The sequence below is a fragment of the Panulirus ornatus genome, chromosome 17 (assembly GCF_036320965.1).
Source record: "Panulirus ornatus isolate Po-2019 chromosome 17, ASM3632096v1, whole genome shotgun sequence".
Classification (NCBI taxonomy): domain Eukaryota; kingdom Metazoa; phylum Arthropoda; class Malacostraca; order Decapoda; family Palinuridae; genus Panulirus; species Panulirus ornatus.
The window spans coordinates 19,138,767-19,157,894 of NC_092240.1; the positions used below are offsets into that span (position 1 = coordinate 19,138,767).

A 19,128-nucleotide genomic window follows, 5' to 3' on the forward strand; every position below is an offset into this window, starting at 1 on the left:
AGTAGCAGTGGAATATGATGAAAATTCAAGTATTCAAGATCTGGTTTAGAAAAAGTATGGAAACAATGAAAATGCAAGATGGAAAGGAAATGGTAATTACCATAGATATAGTGATAAATCAATCGGGGCCTGAACATACAGGAGGATGAGAGGCGTGCAAGGAATGGAGTGAATTGGAATGTTGTGATATACCATGGTTGACGTGTTGTTAGTGGACTGAACCAGGGCATGTGAAGCATCTGGGGTAAACCATGGAAAGGTCTGTGGAGCCAGATGTGGATAGGAAGTTGCTGTTTCAGAGCATTACACATGACAGCTAGAGACTGAGTGTGAATGAATGTATTCCTGTATTCCTGAAGCTGCCTCGCTGAAGTAGGGGATAGCGATGCTGTTTTCCTGTGGGATGGGGTAGCGACAGGAATGGACTGAAGGCAAGCAAGTATGAATATGTACATGTGTATGTTTGTCATGTCTGTGTATGTGTATATATATATGTGTGTCTATATATATATATGTGCATATGTGGGAGTATATGTATTCATATGTGTATATGAGTGGATGGGCCATTCTTCTGTTTCCTGGTGCTACCTCACCAACTTGGGAAACAGCAATTATGTATGATATAAAATGAAATAATAAATGTATAATAATGGTGATAGATGTACAGAAGGATTTAAACAGAGATGGAGACCATTTAATGAATGCTAGAGATGAAAATACTACAGTAGTTGCAGGCCAAAAAACAATTTGAGAAATAGAGAAATCAGTAGACTTGCAATGCAAAAATGAAGTCAAGAAAGGTGAAAATGTGATAATGGAAAATACATATCACCGTATATCCTAAAAGCAGAATGGTATGATGATATGATCATTATTGGCAAGAACATGACACACAGGAGAAATCAAAACAGGTGAAAAAGATGAAATGAGAACTTGAGCCGTTACTGCTTAGATTATGACTGCTACAGAATAAGATATGGAAAGTCCGTCCATCCAATCATATTTATATCTGGTAGGCAGCCAGCAACCAAGGGTGTATATTACCAATACTACCCACCTGTGATTCGGGAGGGTTAGTGACGGCTGTGTAGTGAGCCAGCACTTCACTGGTTGTCAAGTTGCACTCCTTTGACCCAGGTGGCTGTCTTTCTTTCTGCCTCATCCTTACATGGACTAATAGTATTATGTCCCCAGACTTACAATCTCTCCTTCTTTTACATTGCACATGACAACACTTAACTCACACAGCTCATTTTTATGAATTCCAGATTTTCTCGCAATGAGCACTGTGTGCTAGCCTTACCTTTTGGCAAAATTGTAGGAGCAGTTGGTACAAGAGTACACAGGAACATTTAGATAGGAACATTAGGTATAAACATTAGATAGAAGTAGTAGGTGGAAGTAGTCAGCAGGAACATTAGCAGGAAACCCAGTAGACCAATGGAATTCTTTTTGTTAGAGAACCAAATAAGGAAAATTCTAGTAGAAATGGGAATAGAGCAGTGTATAGATAAAAAAATCCCAATGGAGAGAAAAGAAAACGAATTAATATAGAAAGATGTTATTCAATACTTGAACAAATCAGAAACAGGAAAAGAGGTTGGACACTTTAAGATAGGAGATGAAGACAAAAATTACCCTAAGGGAATGTGTCACATGTTGATTGAGCAATGTAAATTAGTATTCAGCTCAAAATGTGAGGAAAAATTGAACAGTATTGTTTACCTAATATGAAAATTCACTCACGGATATTGAAGTATTGGAAGATGATATTATCAGTGTGATGAATCATCTCGAAGAAAATTTGGCTCTAGGACTAGATGGAATCCCATCCATATTCCTGTAAAATATAGAAACAACAGTTGCAAAGCCATGTTCTATGGTCTCAACAAAGCAATAGCTGAACACATTTTAGAGAGAATTCAGAAGCACTCCATGAGCAGAATCGAAGGGATGAAACAGATGGACAACCATGAAAGGCTGAAAGAACTGCAACTAGAAGGAAGACTAAAGCACACAGCAGCCTAATCAGGAAGCTAGAGTGATTATATAATGGTCTGCTAGGAATAACTACAGACACATTATCCCTGGGGATAGGGGAGAAAGAATACTTCCCACGTATTCCCTGCGTGTTGTAGAAGGCGACTAAAAGGGAAGGGAGCGGGGGGCTGGAAATCCTCCCCTCTCGTTTTTTTTTTAATTTTCCAAAAGAAGGAACAGAGAAGGGGGCCAGGTGAGGATATTCCCTCAAAGGTCCAGTCCGCTGTTCTTAACGCTACCTCGCTATCGCGGGAAATGGCGAATAGTATGAAAAAAAAAAAAAAAAAACATTTAAAAAGAGACATGACATTTGGTTGAAATCAGTCCCAGATGAACAAAGAATAGATAATTAAGTAATAGAGGTGGCAGTTAAGAAGTCTTGTTCATCAAACAAAATGTTTGGTGAGTGCTTCATGCCCGCCTTTACTGTGTCAGTATGGCTAAATCTTGTCATAGTTACAAAAGTAATCTCTCTCTCTCTCTCTCTCTCTCTCTCTCTCTCTCTCTCTCTCTCTCCTGTTATGTCATGTTGGACTTTGACTTGCTTGAAACTTGCAGTTCACAAAATAAGAGAGATATATAAAATCTTGGGAAGATATTCTCAGTATGAAAGCAGGTTTTTCATGGCAAGTCTGAAAATTGAATAGCTTTATTTGCATGTACCTAGATATATGGCTTGATAGTATGGGGTATGTTATGGTGACTTGATTTTTACCAGCAACAGCGAGACTGTTAATTCACTTGCTTGGATTATTTCCAGTTATTCTCTTGCCATCATATTTTTGTCCGGCTTGCTTTTCTATGGAAGGACTGATATAATCATCATAACCACAAGTACTGTAAGGAAGAAAGGATGCAGTCATATTTCATATTGATTTTTCTTTTGAGTGGAGGGATAGAAATGTTATTAAAAGTGTAGCACTGCTCATATAATTCTATGGAAAAGTAATCAAGTTAACAAAGTACTTATACCTTTCAGATCCATTTGAAGTGCTAACTGTCAAGCCATCACTGGGGAGGTGCTTTAGATATTTCCAAGACGTTCGAATCTTGGAAGCTCTGGGATCTGTCTGTCAACTGATAGGGTACCATGGCAGCATAATGGTACTGACAGACCTGTGCATAGACCTTTTGCAACAAACAACTCATCATCAAAAAGAAATGCTTATTATGCTCACCTTTATCATTCAAGGTTAGAAAACTTTTTAAAACAAATGTTTTGTATTCATTCTAGGATTAATCAAGTATAGACATTTTAGATTTATGATTGCAATTTGTCTGTGTGGAATATATTCAAAGATGTGAAATAATATCAAACGTAAGAAAAGTTAGTTGGGGTTCGAGTTTGAGAGAAAACTTGGAGTAAGTCAAATGTTCTAGATACCTGGGAGTGGACATTGCAGCAAAAGGAGCCTTGGGAACTGAAATGAGTCATACGGTGGATGAGGGGGCAAAGGTCCTAGGAATGTTGAAGAATGTGTGGAAAGAGAGGTCATTATTTGGGAGGGGAAAGATGAGCATGTTTGAAGGCACAGTATTCCATTTGGTGTTGTTTGAATGCGACGTGGGTTATCGATGAAAATTTATATGAGTGCGAAATTGTTAGAAATTAAATTTTTGAGGACAGTACGTGGCGTGAAGAGGGTTGATTAAGAAATGACAGGGTAAAAGAGATGTGTGATGAAAAGAAAAGCATGTTTGAGAGAACTGAAGAGGGTGTTCTAAAATGGTTTAGACATATGGAGAAAATGAGTGAGAAGTTGTCTAAGAGGGTATATGTTTCAGAAGTAGAGGGGACAAGGAAAAGGGGTAGACAGAATTGAAGTTGGGAGGATGGAGTGAAAAAGGTTTTGAGTGCCTTAGGTCTAAACATGTAGGAGGGTGCAAGGTTTGGATAGGGTAGTTATCAAGTTGTGTTATAAACTGAAAGTGTTCTGTTAAAAATGTTTAGCTATTTTGACATAGTTGCTTGCATGAGTGAAAATACTCTGATGCTCTGCAAAAAATAGGTATATTTTTCAGCACCAATAAGAGGCAGTTTGCCAGCCACATGATACCTTGCATACCGCTTAGGCAAGTTCTGCACCTGTCAATCACTGGCTGCCTTTAAGACATTTTTCACAAACCAGTTTGTGCAGAGCATTCTTTCCTGCTAACTATGCAGCCATGATGAATAGCAGTTTGTTTTTGCTTTATGCCTATGCTGTAAGTAATACTTGTTGTGGTGTATTATTTTAATGATTTATAGTTATTTAACATCTTTACATTGTGCATAATGAGTGATTATAGTAAGGTGGATGAGCCTGTTTCTTTAGTTAGCTAGAAGAGAGGGATGTGTGAGGCTTAGTGGAAGAAAAACATTGCAAAAGCCAAATGCACCACAGGAAGATGATGAATTTCTTGATTACAGAAGTTCTGTGGCAGTGAATAGGTTAAGCTAGTATTATAAAAGCAATAATGTTTTTAGTTACAGACTCTGTTATGGTACAATACATTGATTAATTATTATTATGGTGAAAAACTTGTGTGATTAATGATTACTTAATCAAAATGATTATTTCTTTTTTCATAGTTGATTGCTGTTTCGTACATTAGCAAGGTAGCACCAGGATTAGACAAAGAAAAGCCACATCCGCTCACATCCATTCTCTAGCTGTCATAAATTATGTACTAAAGCCACAGCTCCCTATCCACAGCTGGGCCCCACAGATCTTTCCATGGATTACCCCAGATGCTGGCCCCTGTCACTTGAAAGTTGTGTCACTCCATCCTTCCATCTCCAGTTTAGTCCATCCATTCACCATGTTCACTTTTGACACATATATCTTCTTTGTTAACCTTTCCTCACTCATTTCCTCCATATATCCAGACCACACTCTTCAGCTCTCTATTGCACTCTTTATTATGAAACCTCTCTCTCTCTTGCCTTTTCATTACTGCTTGATCAAACTATTTCACACCTCATACTGTCCTCAGACATTTCATTTCAAATACACCCACCCTTTTCTGTACAGCTTTATCCATATTCCATGCCTCACATCAATTCAATATTGTTGGGACTGCTATACTTTCAAACATACCCATTTTTGCCCTTCCAGATGACAATCTCTCTTTCCACACATTCTTCAGCACTCCTAGATCCTTCACCTCCTCACCCACCTTATGACTCACTTCCACTTCCATAGTTCCATTCGCTGTCATGTCCACTCCCATGTATCTAAAATACTTCACTTCCTCCAAGTTTTCTCCATTCAAATGTGCACCCCAACTAACCTGTCCCTCAGCCCTGCTATGCTAAATAACTTTGCTTTTATTCACAATTACCCTCAACTTCCTTTCACATATTCTTATAAATTCAGTCACTGACTGCTGCAGTTTCTCACTCAAATATACTATGAGTGCTGTATCATTAGCAAACAACTGACTCACTTCCCTGGCCCTCTCATCCTTTACAAACTGCATACTTGCCCCTCTCTCCAAGACTTGCATTTACATACACCACCTTATCCATAAACAAATTAAACCACCCTGATGACATCACACATCCCCCCCTCAGACCAAACTTCACATGGAACCATTCACTCTCTTCCTACTCATGCACATTCCTTTACACCCTTGATAAAAACTTCTCCCCTGCTTCCAGCAGCTTTTCCCCACACTTTATAGTATATAGTAGCTTTATTTGATATTTTTGTCTATTTATTTATATTTACATTGAATGTTTCTTTTTTGTAGGAAGAGATCAAAGAAAATTGAAAGAGAAAGACAGAAGTAACATTCCACCTGAAGAGAATGAACAAGTGGTGCAGAATGTGCTGGATATTATCATATGTCAAGAAGTTTTTAATGCTCAAGTCTGTATTGTCACTCAAGATTCTACCAGTAACACCGAAGATTTGTTTATGTCTGTAGTTCCTGTGAAAAAACAGGAAAATATTTCTGTTGACTTAGTGAAAAGTAATGTAGTGCTTGTTGCTAATACTCTGAGGTTGATCAGTGCATGTGCTCGAATGATGGCAACTGATTTTAAGATGTTTCTTAGTAAAGTTCTGTGTTCAGTTATGGAAAAAGCTGGTGAGTCTAATGTGTTAGTTGGTCATACTGCCAAGAACACTTTAATTGAAATTGCAGAATCTTGTGAATATAAAAGTGTTAGTGAATTGATAGAAAAAAGTGTTCCTCAGTTTTGGTATCCTCTTTCCATGAGATTGAAAAGATTACCCCAGTATCCCACAGCACCATTAGTTCTTCAAGTTTCTCTTGAATATACCAACATTGATGTTTTGGCTTTCACAGAGGAATTGGTAGAAGATGTACTGGCATGCCTTGATACTTATCACAGTGACCAAGCTTTGCCTTTGTTAAGAGTATTACTGGTATATGTCACAGCAGTTATCAGGTATGAGTCAGAAACTAAAGTGTCAAAAGAGGTTACCAATGCAGGTAATGATAATGATGAATGTTTAGATGACAAGAATGATGGAGGAAAAAGTGAAATAAGACAGGAAGGTGAATTTGATTATGATGCATTGTATAATGATCATGGAGAGATTGCTCGGTTTTTAGAGAACTACCATAAAAACATCACAAATGTCAAACTAGGACTTGAAGGGGGTGATTTGATAGAACCTGAGGAAGCCAGTGGTAAAGAAAATTCCGAGACACCTGTGAATCAGCAAGACACTGATAGTGCAGTTGATGACATCACTGAGAAAAGTGAAGAGAAGAAAGAGATACCTAAATACATTGAACTTGTTGTTGATATCCTAGAAAGATGCTCCCATTTATTGTATTCCCATGACAGAAAAATTAAGTTGTTAATCATGGAAATAGTTAAAGCAGGTTGTGAAGCCTTAACTCATTGGGAAGATCAAAGACTCCCAGTACTGCACAAGTTATGGAAACCATTAACTCTGAGGTTGAAAGATTCTGATTTTGTGGTAATGATCCGTTCCTTAGAAGTTTTGTCAACAATGCTTGTTACCAGTGGTGAGTTTCTTCGTCATCGCACTTTGAGTCAGGTGTTCCCACCTCTCTTGTCCTTTCTCAAAAATCAAAGCCATACAAGCTTAGGGAAAACAAAGAGGAGTGGATACTACATGACAGCTGCATATCGTGCCCAAAATGTAATACTTAGGAAATTTACAAGCTTAGTTCCATCATTAGTGCTGGGTGTAGTGGAAATGGCAGAACTTGTGAATGTGCTGATGCTGTACTTGGACACAAGACAACCAGTTGAGCTCTGCAGTGAAGGAATCACCCTTGTGAAGCAGATAGCAAAAAGTCATCCACATCACATATGGTTGGCACTGGCGCATCAGCAATCATCTGTAAGAATTATTGCACCCACACCTGACTTGGCATCTATCAAGGTATGGCATCTGGTATTTATCTTCCTTTAGTCAAGTTCTTTTATTTTACAATTAGAACATTGTGGATTATTTCGAGTTTTCTCCCAGCCATTGTATATAAATATTTTGTATTTATATAATGAAAAAAGTGAGTTAGACTTTCATAAACTATTTGTTTTAATACCTTGGAGAAAAGTGCCGTAAGTTCAGTGTTATGGCTAAATTATCATGGAAAGGTTGTGCATACTTCATCCTATTGTAAATGCAGGAGAGGAAAAATTGTTGTAGATTGATGAAAATAGGCTGATTATGTATTTGATGAACATGGTTATTAGTTTTTGTATTCTTACCCCAACAGATCACTGGAGCTGATCGAAGTGAACTACCACCAGAAGTTGTGGATTTATACAGACAACTGTCCTAGTTTAATAGTATGGTGCTGTGCTGTTATAAAGCTGTATGTTATTCTATTCTAATGTTTAATAGATAGATCTACATTTTTTTTGTTATAAAGTGAACCTTGCAGACCAGTCCTGTTAGACCTGTCTTCCAAAAAATAAAATAGACTTTACTGAACACTATGTCAGAACTACCTACAGAGTGATCACCTCATCAGCGGCTAGCCATTAATATTGTGCTAATTGCATACCAAGTTAATGTGAATGTACAGTGTCATTATACACTAGCATTACTAACAACCACCCTCTCAGCAGTGCCTTACCCTGCTGATCTGTGATACACAGAACTGTGGCTGACCATAAGGTTTAGAGATCACAGTTGCACTTCAGCACTGAGATATTCTAAGAGAAAGTGTTTGTACATTAATTTTCAAATTCATTAGTGAAAGTAAAAGATCCTGAATGGAAAATTTTTGTAATATACACAAAAAACATAAATGTTCTGTTAAAAAAGAAGCATGCATGGTATTTACTAGCTTTTGATTGTTTTTTCTCTTTTCCTTATAGTGGTTTTCACAGACACTGAAAGATTCTAACTTTAGCTTCCAGTTTTATTTTCCATGGTTATTCATTCTTGATAATTTTGTATTTTTCAAGATACATATCTCATTATCAGCCAGTATAACACAGTACAAAGTATGAGTATAAATCAATACACTGTTGTAAGCAGTACACTTATTCAAAACTAAACTTATTATTTAGTAAATACAACAAACGTGAATTAGTCTTTAACACAATGTGTTTGAAATAACATCTGTCCTCATATATGAGTATATCTGGAGAAAAATGAACATACTAGCTCTCATGTATAATGCACTGAAACCAAAACCACTATCTACAACCATACCCTACAGACCTTTCATTAGTTTCCCCTGATTGCTTCATGTGCCCTGGTTCAGCCCACTGACAGCATGCTAACCCTTGCTCTAATTCACTTTATCCCTTGCTTACCTCACATCCTTCAGTATGTTCATGTTTTTGAACCTTCAAAGTATCTTTCACTCCATCCTCCAGCTCCTCTACAGTTTCCCCCTTTTCCTTTTTCCCTCCATTTCTAACAAATATACCCTCTTGATTATCTTCTCCATATGTCCAAACAGTTTCAGCACACTATTTTCAGCTCTCGCATACATACTCCTCATACTCCCACACCTCTCTCTTTCCATATCACTTCTTGTTCAGTCAACCCTCCTCATGCCATCATCTATTGTCTCTTTTTAATTTCCAACTCTTCCACCCTCCTCTTTACATTTTTGCAAAAGCCAGTGCCTCATCCATATACATATATTTTTTCATACTGGTTCACTATTCCCCATGTTCGTGAGGTAGTGCCAGGAACAGATGAAGAATAGTCCTCGTTCACTTACATCCATTCTCTAGCTGTCATATGTAATGAATGAAACCTCTGTCCCATATTCACAGCCAGGCATCATGTACCTTTCCGTGGTCTCCCCTAACTGTTTCGTATGTCCCATTCAGCCCACCGACAGCATGTTGCCCCCTCTATACCATGATGCTCCAAGTCACTCTATCCCATGGATGACCTTGTTGCTCTTGCATGCTCAGGCCCTGAGCACTCAAAATCTTTTTCACTGTATTCATCCACCTCTAGTTTGGTCTTTCTCCTTTCCTTGTCTCTTCCACTTTTGACACTTATACCCTCATTGTCAACCTCTCCTCACTCATTCTCTCCATATGTACAAACCATGTCAGAACACCCCTGTAAGTATGAAATAGCTCGTGACAAGAAAAATGATTACGGCACCCATAATATGTTATTGAATTTGTAGGATTATCATGGTACATTGGAGGATATGTTTGTGCCTATGGTTGAATCTTGATTTATTAAAATTGAACTGTGGGAAATTAATAAATCTTAGATGGATATTGGAAGATATTGAGTTACTGCATTATTAAATATAATCAGGTTACAGCTTCTCCACTGAGATGGAGTTGGTTTCAGGGGTAGAGAAGAATATCATGGCCTGGTATGCACTGTCCTTGATGTCACAGGCATCAAATCAGGTTTAATCAAACTATGTCAGGCCAGAGAGAGAGAGGAAAAGAGATTTAGAAGGTGGGATGTAGGACTCCATCCTAGCCATGGCAACATATGCTGTGTTCATCACAAAACAAGGCTTTCCAGCCGCCAAAGAAGTATGCATCCCAGAAAAAGTTAATAGAGAAAGTACATAAGGAGAATGGTTAAGCACTATGGAGACAGTGTGCCATAAATGTCTTAATGGGGGAAGGTGGGTGGGTGTGCTTAATTAGAAGTAACAGAAATAAGATTTTAGCCAAAAAAATCATTTGGGAGTAAAAATGGTCAAAGGTAGAAAAAAAAAGGTCGTGCGTTAAAAGAGTGGCTGTTGGGAACGGGTTGGTTTGGTGTTAATTTTTCAAATAGTGAAGGAGGAAAGAGGAAATGCCTCAGCACCACCAGGATCGTCCCAGATAGAGCCTAACCAATACTTAAAGTGTTACATTGAAATATCTTGCATAGAGGATCTCAGTGTGAGGGTGTGGAGGAAGCAGAAATTCGAGGAAAGAAGTCAGTCTTTTTTTTTCTAGCTGGAATGATTGTTGGTGGTATTCAACAATGGGAAGGTTTGAATTTAGGCCGCGAATGTTACCGAAATGGATAGAAATGTCCTGGGGCTATATCTATGGAAGTGGGATAGATCGGTGTCGCATGTTGGCGGTCAATTGGGGTCTGGAATTCGCTATCCGCTCTCGAATGATGGCGCCGCTCTTAATTGGCGCTGGAGAAATCGGTAGGGTGTGCTGCCATAGATCTTGAGCGAATAAGTTAAGAAAATAAAGATATATGTGAGTTATGTGTAGTCATGTGTTGTATATGAGAATAGGAGGTTGTGGGATTTGGGGACGAAGACCTACAATCCACATATGGGTGATGAAAAAACAAGCGGTCCGTGACTAACGCCGCCTCAATCCGCACCAAAACTCCTTGGTCGTTGGCTGTGTACCACTCGCTGACACCACATAATTTCATCAGCTATGGGTATACTTACTTGTGAATATATTTAGATACTAAATAGTAGTGAGGATTGTAATTGAATACACATTACAGTAAGCCAAAAACGAACGTAATTGAATGTAGAATTCATAACTTTGAGAATCTAATTAAATACATTTCCAATTACATTATGATCGGGCATTTTTATCCATGTGATTGCATCAGAACATGGTTTGATGAACATAGAATAACTATTTATGAAACAAATCTAAAAGAGGTATCATTGATAACTATTGCGTAACTATGTAACTGGTATATCACTTGGAACAAGTAGCCATACATAACCACGATTAACTCATCGCAGGGAATTAAAACGAATGGATGTACAGATGAGGAAAATCTTAGTATTTGTCTTTTTCATAACTAGGCTCTTAAAAAGTGGCAGTCTTCTCGTTGGTGAAATAGCAAATACGGAAAAAGCAGTGCTCCCATGGTGCTGATGGTGAAGCCAATATTGTGTCGTAGTTTCTGAACACGTTTGATCAAAGTGCTTATCAAGACCTGGTACCTGGATCATTAGTATATTCAAACACTAACAAATATAACATTTGTAACGAGCAAAATGATCATCGTGCCATGTTACTGTACGTTGAATCCCAACTCTATTTTATCCCCATCCATCTCCACGCTACTTAGGATTAGAGTGAATTTCTAGATCATATCTCTTGTTGATCCCAGAATTTACTGTAGAGAGTAAGGAACAGCAGTAAGGATTAGCAACTGCAGGCAATCAGTTGCAACAGTTATGAAGCCCAGAATTACCTTATTCTATACCATGTAATCCAGATTGGGGCTCTTAAGATTGGAAAAGAGAGCTGTCTACAAGGGATTTCAATGCATTTGGACGAGTAGCACTTACTATGTACCCTAACACTTTCTTACCCCAGAGACTGGTGATATGACTTTTGTGGTACTCTGTGCCTCTCGACAATTAACTGCGAGTGTACTATGAAGTAGCGCAAGATCTCGGGCGCTGTTGATTGGTTGGTTCTCTCGGTTTAGGCGTATCGAATGCCGTAGTCTTTAAAGCCGACAACGTCATTCTAGAAACACCAATCGAAATAATTTGAAATACATTCTTTTGATCTTAAGATAATTCAGAGACTGCACACGCTCTCACCGCATGTATGACACTTGCTGTACGTATTCGAGTGATCAGTCCGAAAAGAGTTATTGCCAACTCAAACTACATTTCCGTATTCTCTCCTCGTATTTTCCCCGCTGGGCTGCTCAGTGTTCATATCAGTGCAGAGGTGAGTGGTACTTCATGTGTGCGTTGCCAGAGCAGCAAAGGAAGATATATATATATATATATATATATATATATATATATATATATATATATATATATATATATATATATATATATATTACTAATACTCGTAAAACGTGGAACATTTTTCACTGAAAATTGGAATATTGCTTAGTGAAATGTGGCTAGTTAACGGTTTCAGGAGGGATTCATCATACGGCTGGCAGAGGCACAGAATAGTTCTCCACATAGGTAAGTAAAGTTTTATTGCATTGCTTTGAAAAAATCTTTCGAATAGTAAAGCAAATGACAGTAGAATTCTTTGATACCACTTTTTTGGAAAATGTTGCTTTGGAGTTATAGTTAATGTTTAGAGCAACCACAGTCATTGGGTTAATAATCTCTCGTCGAACTTGACTGATCCCCATATTTCTACTCATTTTTTTTCTTAGTTCCGTAAGATAGTCAATCAAACTGTGGTGTCTTGGGGGCGACCTTCGCGAATGTAGATATAATTATTCCCAATCGGGCAACACCATTTTGCGCCTATCAGTCTGTATTCACTTTATGCAAGCAAAGCTGTCCAATTCTTTATTTTGCCATATTTTTTATATTGTTCCTGGATATTTCTGTGTGACTATTTTATGTTACTCTCTTTAGACACGTTTCACTCCCTAGATAGTATGCAGTGCAAATGTTGTAAGGATCCTTTGTTAATGGCCACGAACAGCATGTGTTCCACTTCGTGTCGTAGGAGAGGAAGAATTCTTCCTCTGTATTCCCCGTTTGTCTTAGAAGGCGACTAGATAGGGTGGGAATGGGAGGGGGGGGGCTGACTCCCCCCTTCTTGTATCTCAATTTCTTAAAGATTAAACAGAAGGAGCCAAATGGGCAGTGCTCATCCTCCTCGGACGCTCAGGTAAGTTGCATAGAAGAGTATTTTGACTGAGAGGGTGAAGGCATGTACAAAACATCAGATTGGGGGAAGAACAGTATGGTTTTAAGAGTTGTAGAGGATGTTTGGATCACGTGTTTGCTTGAAATGATGTGTGTGAGAAATACTTGAAAGAGAAAGATTTTATATATGGCATTTGCGGATCTGACGAAAGCCTATGATAGGTTTTCTGAGTGTAAGGCATATGTACTAGTAGAAGAGAGGAGAGTGAATGGTTCGAGATGAAGGTTGGTCACCATGACTTATTTAATTTGCTTATGGATGATCCCATGTATTTGCTCACTGTGTAAGAGAGAATAGTAAGGGGAGTTTATCACAGCCTTTTAGTTTTTAAATGTTTGATAATGTGAATAGTTCTCCGAAAATAGTACAACCAGAGGCTCTAACATGAAATTGTTTAAAGAACCTCTTAGACGTAAATAAATACTTTTACAACATCGGTGTGGTAGATGAATTAAATGCTGACATTATACAAAAGTGTAAAAGGTTACATGATAGTAGGCAGAGAGTTCAAGAACTGCGGCGCCGTAAATATAGAACTCCCTCGCCGGTTCAAATGGGTAATTTGATTCGTCCGTGATTGGCTTGTGTTAGTCATGTGCAAAGTGACTACACCCAGGAGACTGCAAGTCACCTGTGTTCGTAATGAATTGAGTATTGTTAATGAAAACTGGAACTGACGTGATGACGAGTTGACAGTGTTAAGCGGAAGAAAAAGAAAAATTAGAAGCAACTGTGAAAGTTAAAGCTGGAATGAGAGGTTGGAGATGTATCTGAAAGTGACTGGTGACTGGTTATTAGAAGCGACTGTTGGGGATGTGCTGATGTAGAGTATTAAGAGCGTGGAAATCAGAACAGTAAATGATATTTTTGAATAGACGTGACTGAACTAGAATATAAGAATTGTGTCATGATGCACTGCATGTGAAGGATGTGGCACTAGAAGCATAGACTGGAGGTTGTTGAAACGCCCTGCAAATGACTGGCAGATGGGGACAGACATGCTTAGCGACACTTCTGAAATTAGTGTTGGTGGAGGTAAAAAAGAAGAATGACAGACGGGAAATGACGTGGTCATAATCCGTAAGATACCATTACATTGAGATAAAGATCAAGGCTGGCATGATGTGCGGCTGGTCACGGCCAACGGTCGTAACATTAGGTTCAGGTGTTGAAAATGATATCAAGTCCATCGATATTCATATGTTAACTTCACACATGAGGGAGTATCATACAAAAAAGAATATTTGACATATAACACAAAAAGCTTTAGGTCCAAAGGCAGGGGTGTAACGATGTATTGGGCGGAAAACCGGGTAAAATGTTGATATATGAAGACACGAGTGTTTATTGGTATTAACAATTGGTGGAATGTTTAGTAATTTTCCTGGAGCTAGGCCTTGGCAAAATGCGATTAGCCTACCCTCTCGCCCTCACTACACGTCGCTGAACTTTGACAAAGTGGCCTGGGGTACCATCCGCTAGTACTTGTTGCGCAGCCTTGACAACGTGCGCCTGACCTATCATCCGTCAGTACGCACCTGTCAGTGAGCCTTGGCAAGGCACAAAAGCCGAATCTCTCTCTCTCTCTCTCTCTCTCTCTCTCTCTCTCTCTCTCTCTGAGTACCTGCCGGCGAGCTGTGGCAAAGTGCGCTCGCGTTTTCCCCTCCGTTACTAAATAAAAAAAAAGTTACTAACTCCACACCCAGCCCGCCGGCTGCCAAGCACAAATCTAGAGCAAATAACGGAATTTCAATCATGTTTGTTGTACGTGTTGAAGTATCCAAGTATAGGGCCTAAGCCAGGGAGTGAGGGATCATAGTCTTCTAGCAGTAGTTTACATAGTTTTAAAATATAATAAAGCCAAATATCGCTGGTAACGAAAAGCTGGTGATGACCCTTTGTTTTCTGCATTTCTGGTAATTCTAAAGTTGCATTTCTGGACCTTTATTGCGATCTATTACTACGAATTATCATTCTAAGATATTATTCTTAGAAGTCATCCATCCTCAGTCGAGTCAAATGCATGTATCTATCATTTTGTTACAAGGCCTCAAACTTCATTTCCGAAATGTTTTTATCATTGATTCTTGTCAATGATAAGATATATACTTTTGTGATTTTGTCACGTAATCATGTAAAACACTTGTATTGGGATAAAAAAAAAGACCAAATTTTTGTTATAACGTCAAAAACTTGTCTAGAATTTTTTTCTTCAGAGATGAAGCCTAACACAGATCTTGTCTTGACTGGTAACTGAATGATAACCAGGAAGCAGTTATTCAGAGTTTAGCCTCAACGATGGGGAGTAATATATGAGGAAACTATAAGTGTTCATTCACGGGATTTTTCATTTTTAATTTAAATCTTGCACAGTCGCTTTACAGCATGACAAAAAGAGGATTGCTAGAACTGGACCAGCCACAATACCTGCGTTACACCTTTCGCATTCGTTAAGATCTATTTAAAGATTTCATATATCCTAACAGAAGAGGACGAAGAAGAAGAAAAAGCGTACCTTAGACATGATTCTGGTTTTAAGGATCTTTGTAAACATGAGTCCTGCCCTTCTCAGATTATCCAAGGTAATCAGGTTACAGACTCGAGTCCCAGGCACTTTTTTGGCTTTTTTTTTTTGCATTTGTTTTTCACGGATTAAACTACTCCGTTTTTTCTCTAGGATATCCGCTTGACACACACACAAAAAAAGTGGGGAGTGAGGTGAGGGGTGTATCCGGATGCAGGTTTATTGTCCGAAATCTATATCGAAGCAGAGAGTACAGACTTTTTGCAGGGCATTTTAGTGAAATGATAGGAGGAAAGTGTGTGCCATTGTATGCTAGGGTTTAAGCTTGTATGTTAAACTTACCACAAACCCCTAAAGCCAGCAACGATCACACACACACACACACACACACACACACACACATATATATATATATATATATATATATATATATATATATTATGATTAATCGCCGTCTCCCGCGTCAGCGAGGTAGCGTTAGGAAACAGACGAGGAATGGCCCAACCCACCCACATACACATGTATATACGTAAACACCCATACACGCACATATATATACATATACATTTCAACGTATGCATACATATACATACACAGACATATACATATATACACATGTACATATTCATACTTGCTGCCTTCATCCATTCTCGTCGCCATCCCGCCTTAAATGAAATGACATCCCCCCACCTTCCAGCGAGGTAGCGCCAGGAAAAGAAAAAACGGCCACATTAGTTCACACTCAGTCTCTAGCTGTCATGTGTAATGCACTGAAACCACAGCTCCGTTTCCACATCCAGGCCCCACAGGCCTTTCCATGGTTTACCCTAGACGCTTCACATGCCCTGGTTCAATCCATTTACAGCACTTAGACTCAGGTATATCACATCGTTCTAATTCACTCTATCCCTTGCACGCCATACAAAGGTAGCGTTAAGAACAGAGGGCTGAGCCTTGGAGGGTATATCCTCACTTGACCCCCTATTCTTTCTTTTGGAAAATTAAAAACGTGAGAGGAGGATTTCCAGCCCTCCGCTCCCTCCTATTTTAATCGCCTACGACATGCAGGGGGTACGTGGTAAGTATATATATATATATATATATATATATATATATATATATATATATATATATATATATATGTATATGACAACCAGAGGACATTGTATGAAATTAAGCAAGAACCTTATTAAGGGAGATGGAGAAATGTACTTTTACAAAGAGTGGTGGATGAATGTACTACAATGATATTGTAAACGTAGACAGCACACACAGATTAATGAAGCTGTATGATAATCATTATCTCTTGAACATTATCTATTATGATTATGTTCCAGAGATGGTTCCAAGCGAGTTGAAAACAGTACTGTAGATCACCTAGGAGGTAATTACATACAGTTAAAAACTTCCTCAACATTCATCCTTTTTAAACGTGTTAGATAATCAACTGCCTTTTTTTGTCATGGGGAAGGCTAGTTTGCAGATGTTCCTAACTCCGCATTTTCCAAGTTAAAGGAAAAGTAGGAACTTGCATAATTTTTCGCCCAGGTATCGAATTCAGCTTACTAAACCGCTTATCTGGGCAAGTGCGCAAAATATGATGCCATGGGCTGATTTGTGAGACTTGATAATAACCATTTCAAAATTTCAAACAGTTCTGATAGTTACAACAAATCAGATTTTACAAATTACAGTTTTGGGGAGCGACATTTCATATAGAACGAAACTACTGTGATCACTGAGGAATAAAAAAGTGCGAAGTGGAATGAGAGTTCTTGCGTGGTATATTCTTTAATGCCAGCGACAGGGCCAGATGGCAACTGTTTGATGATGAAAATAAGTATAATTAACAGCTACTGAGTTGTGATGTGATTAAAGTACATTGAAACTTCAGATTACAGAGTCAACTAATTCTTCATATACAGAGAAGCAGGCAAAGCTGGCTTGTGTAGAAATGGAAGGGGAAGAACCAATGCTGCCGAATAAAAATAGTATCTTAAACGGGTAATTTCCGTCTATGATAGAGATTGTATGCTTATTTAAGCCACGTGGTGACCTGGGAGGTCATGTCGCAAGCAACAGCTAATTACTTCTCAGGTCTCATAGTCTAGTGACACCAGGTCATGCCTGGGAAAGTTCGTCCACCCATACTGGTTGTGTCATCAGAGTTGCAACGCTGGGACGTTAGACAGTATGAGGGCCGGACCTTAGGCCTTCTCCAGCGAATCACGTCTGGATGAGGGCGTGACAATAAGTCTTTTGACCAATCAAGGGCAGTTGTGGTCATTGCGGCCTATCGTAGTCATAGGTGGCGGGTCAAGGCATGGCTAGCTGTTCCTGCCTTGCTATTCCTTCAGCAGACCCGTGCCCAGAAAGGTAATGTAGGCTTTCCTTGTTTCGAACCCCGTAGCATCGCTGCCCTAGATTGTAAGATGTTATACTGTGTCATGTCAGGTCTGAGTGTAACGATGTATCATAACTTGTCATAGAATTGCCCAACGAATAAGTTTCTTGTATCATGCTTTTATATTCAACTTGTAATAAAGAAAAGAGATCTGGTCTGAAATCTTACCTGGACTGTAGAGTGTGGAATATTGAATGTTAAGTGTTAACGAAAGTGTCCGTACCCGATTTATGGGCTTTGTTATCTTGTATTTTTAGGTCTTGTTTTATATGTAGATTTAACCCTGGTATTTGCTTTCATCCCGTAACGTTAAGATAGCGTTATCCAGTGTGCGTAATAAATATAATTGACGGCCCTTCCCAGTAGGATTCGTAACAATATATATATATATATATATATATATATATATATATATATATATATATATATATATATATAGAGAGAGAGAGAGAGAGAGAGAGAGAGAGAGAGAGAGAGAGAGAGAGAGAGAATGTACTGCATATGCAGATGAATGTTCATTTCTTGTGCAGATTGACGGGTGAACCTTGGAAAATATTTCATTATTTTGTAAGAAAAAAAAAAAACGAACACAAATATGAAGTCCTTATCGTATACACACTACACCGACAACTTACGACCTTATACACATGCCACATATCTCCGGCATTGGGCGGGGGACAACGCAATCAGCTGTTTCCCGCTGTCCCACCAAGAAATAAATCCCCGCATTGTGACCAATATCGCTGACAAAAAGAATGCCTCGCATTCGGCGTCGTCGAAGTTGGACATTGTGTTTAGTAGTTCAGCTTGTGGTTCAGTATGTAAGCACTTGCGTATTCGTAATATTTTTAGCTACATTCCAGGACGATTCTTGCGACTTGCCTAAGGCAGTATCTTTAATGTTTATGGTTGGTATTGTACGTAGCCTGTTATCACGCTATTTGGTTCTGGTGATTTCTGCCTGCTGCGTGTACATCTTGACTCATGTGTAAGTATATTTATAGATTCCTTGCTAGATATTGCATAAAGAGGGTAAATCTTTTCCATTTTCTGTAGAAAGAAGCTGGTTTAACTAGAAACAATTGTTAATTTGGCCAGAGGTGG

The 19,128-nt window shown here is 38.7% G+C and overlaps 1 protein-coding gene across 3 annotated transcripts in view; it reads left to right on the forward strand.

The window, feature by feature from the left end:
- The window catches only part of Tti1 (Telo2 interacting protein 1), a 35,529-nt gene extending 27,199 nt beyond the window's left edge, over window positions 1-8,330 (forward strand). For all 3 annotated transcript variants that reach the window (XM_071672015.1, XM_071672014.1, XM_071672016.1), the window contains 3 exons: window positions 3,020-3,232; window positions 5,776-7,412; window positions 7,750-8,330. In XM_071672015.1, the coding sequence (XP_071528116.1) occupies window positions 3,020-3,232; window positions 5,776-7,412; window positions 7,750-7,815 (1,916 nt within the window). In that variant the 3' untranslated portion in view covers window positions 7,816-8,330. The remainder of the gene's footprint in view (window positions 1-3,019; window positions 3,233-5,775; window positions 7,413-7,749) is intronic.
- The last annotated feature ends 10,798 nt before the right edge of the window (window positions 8,331-19,128 follow it).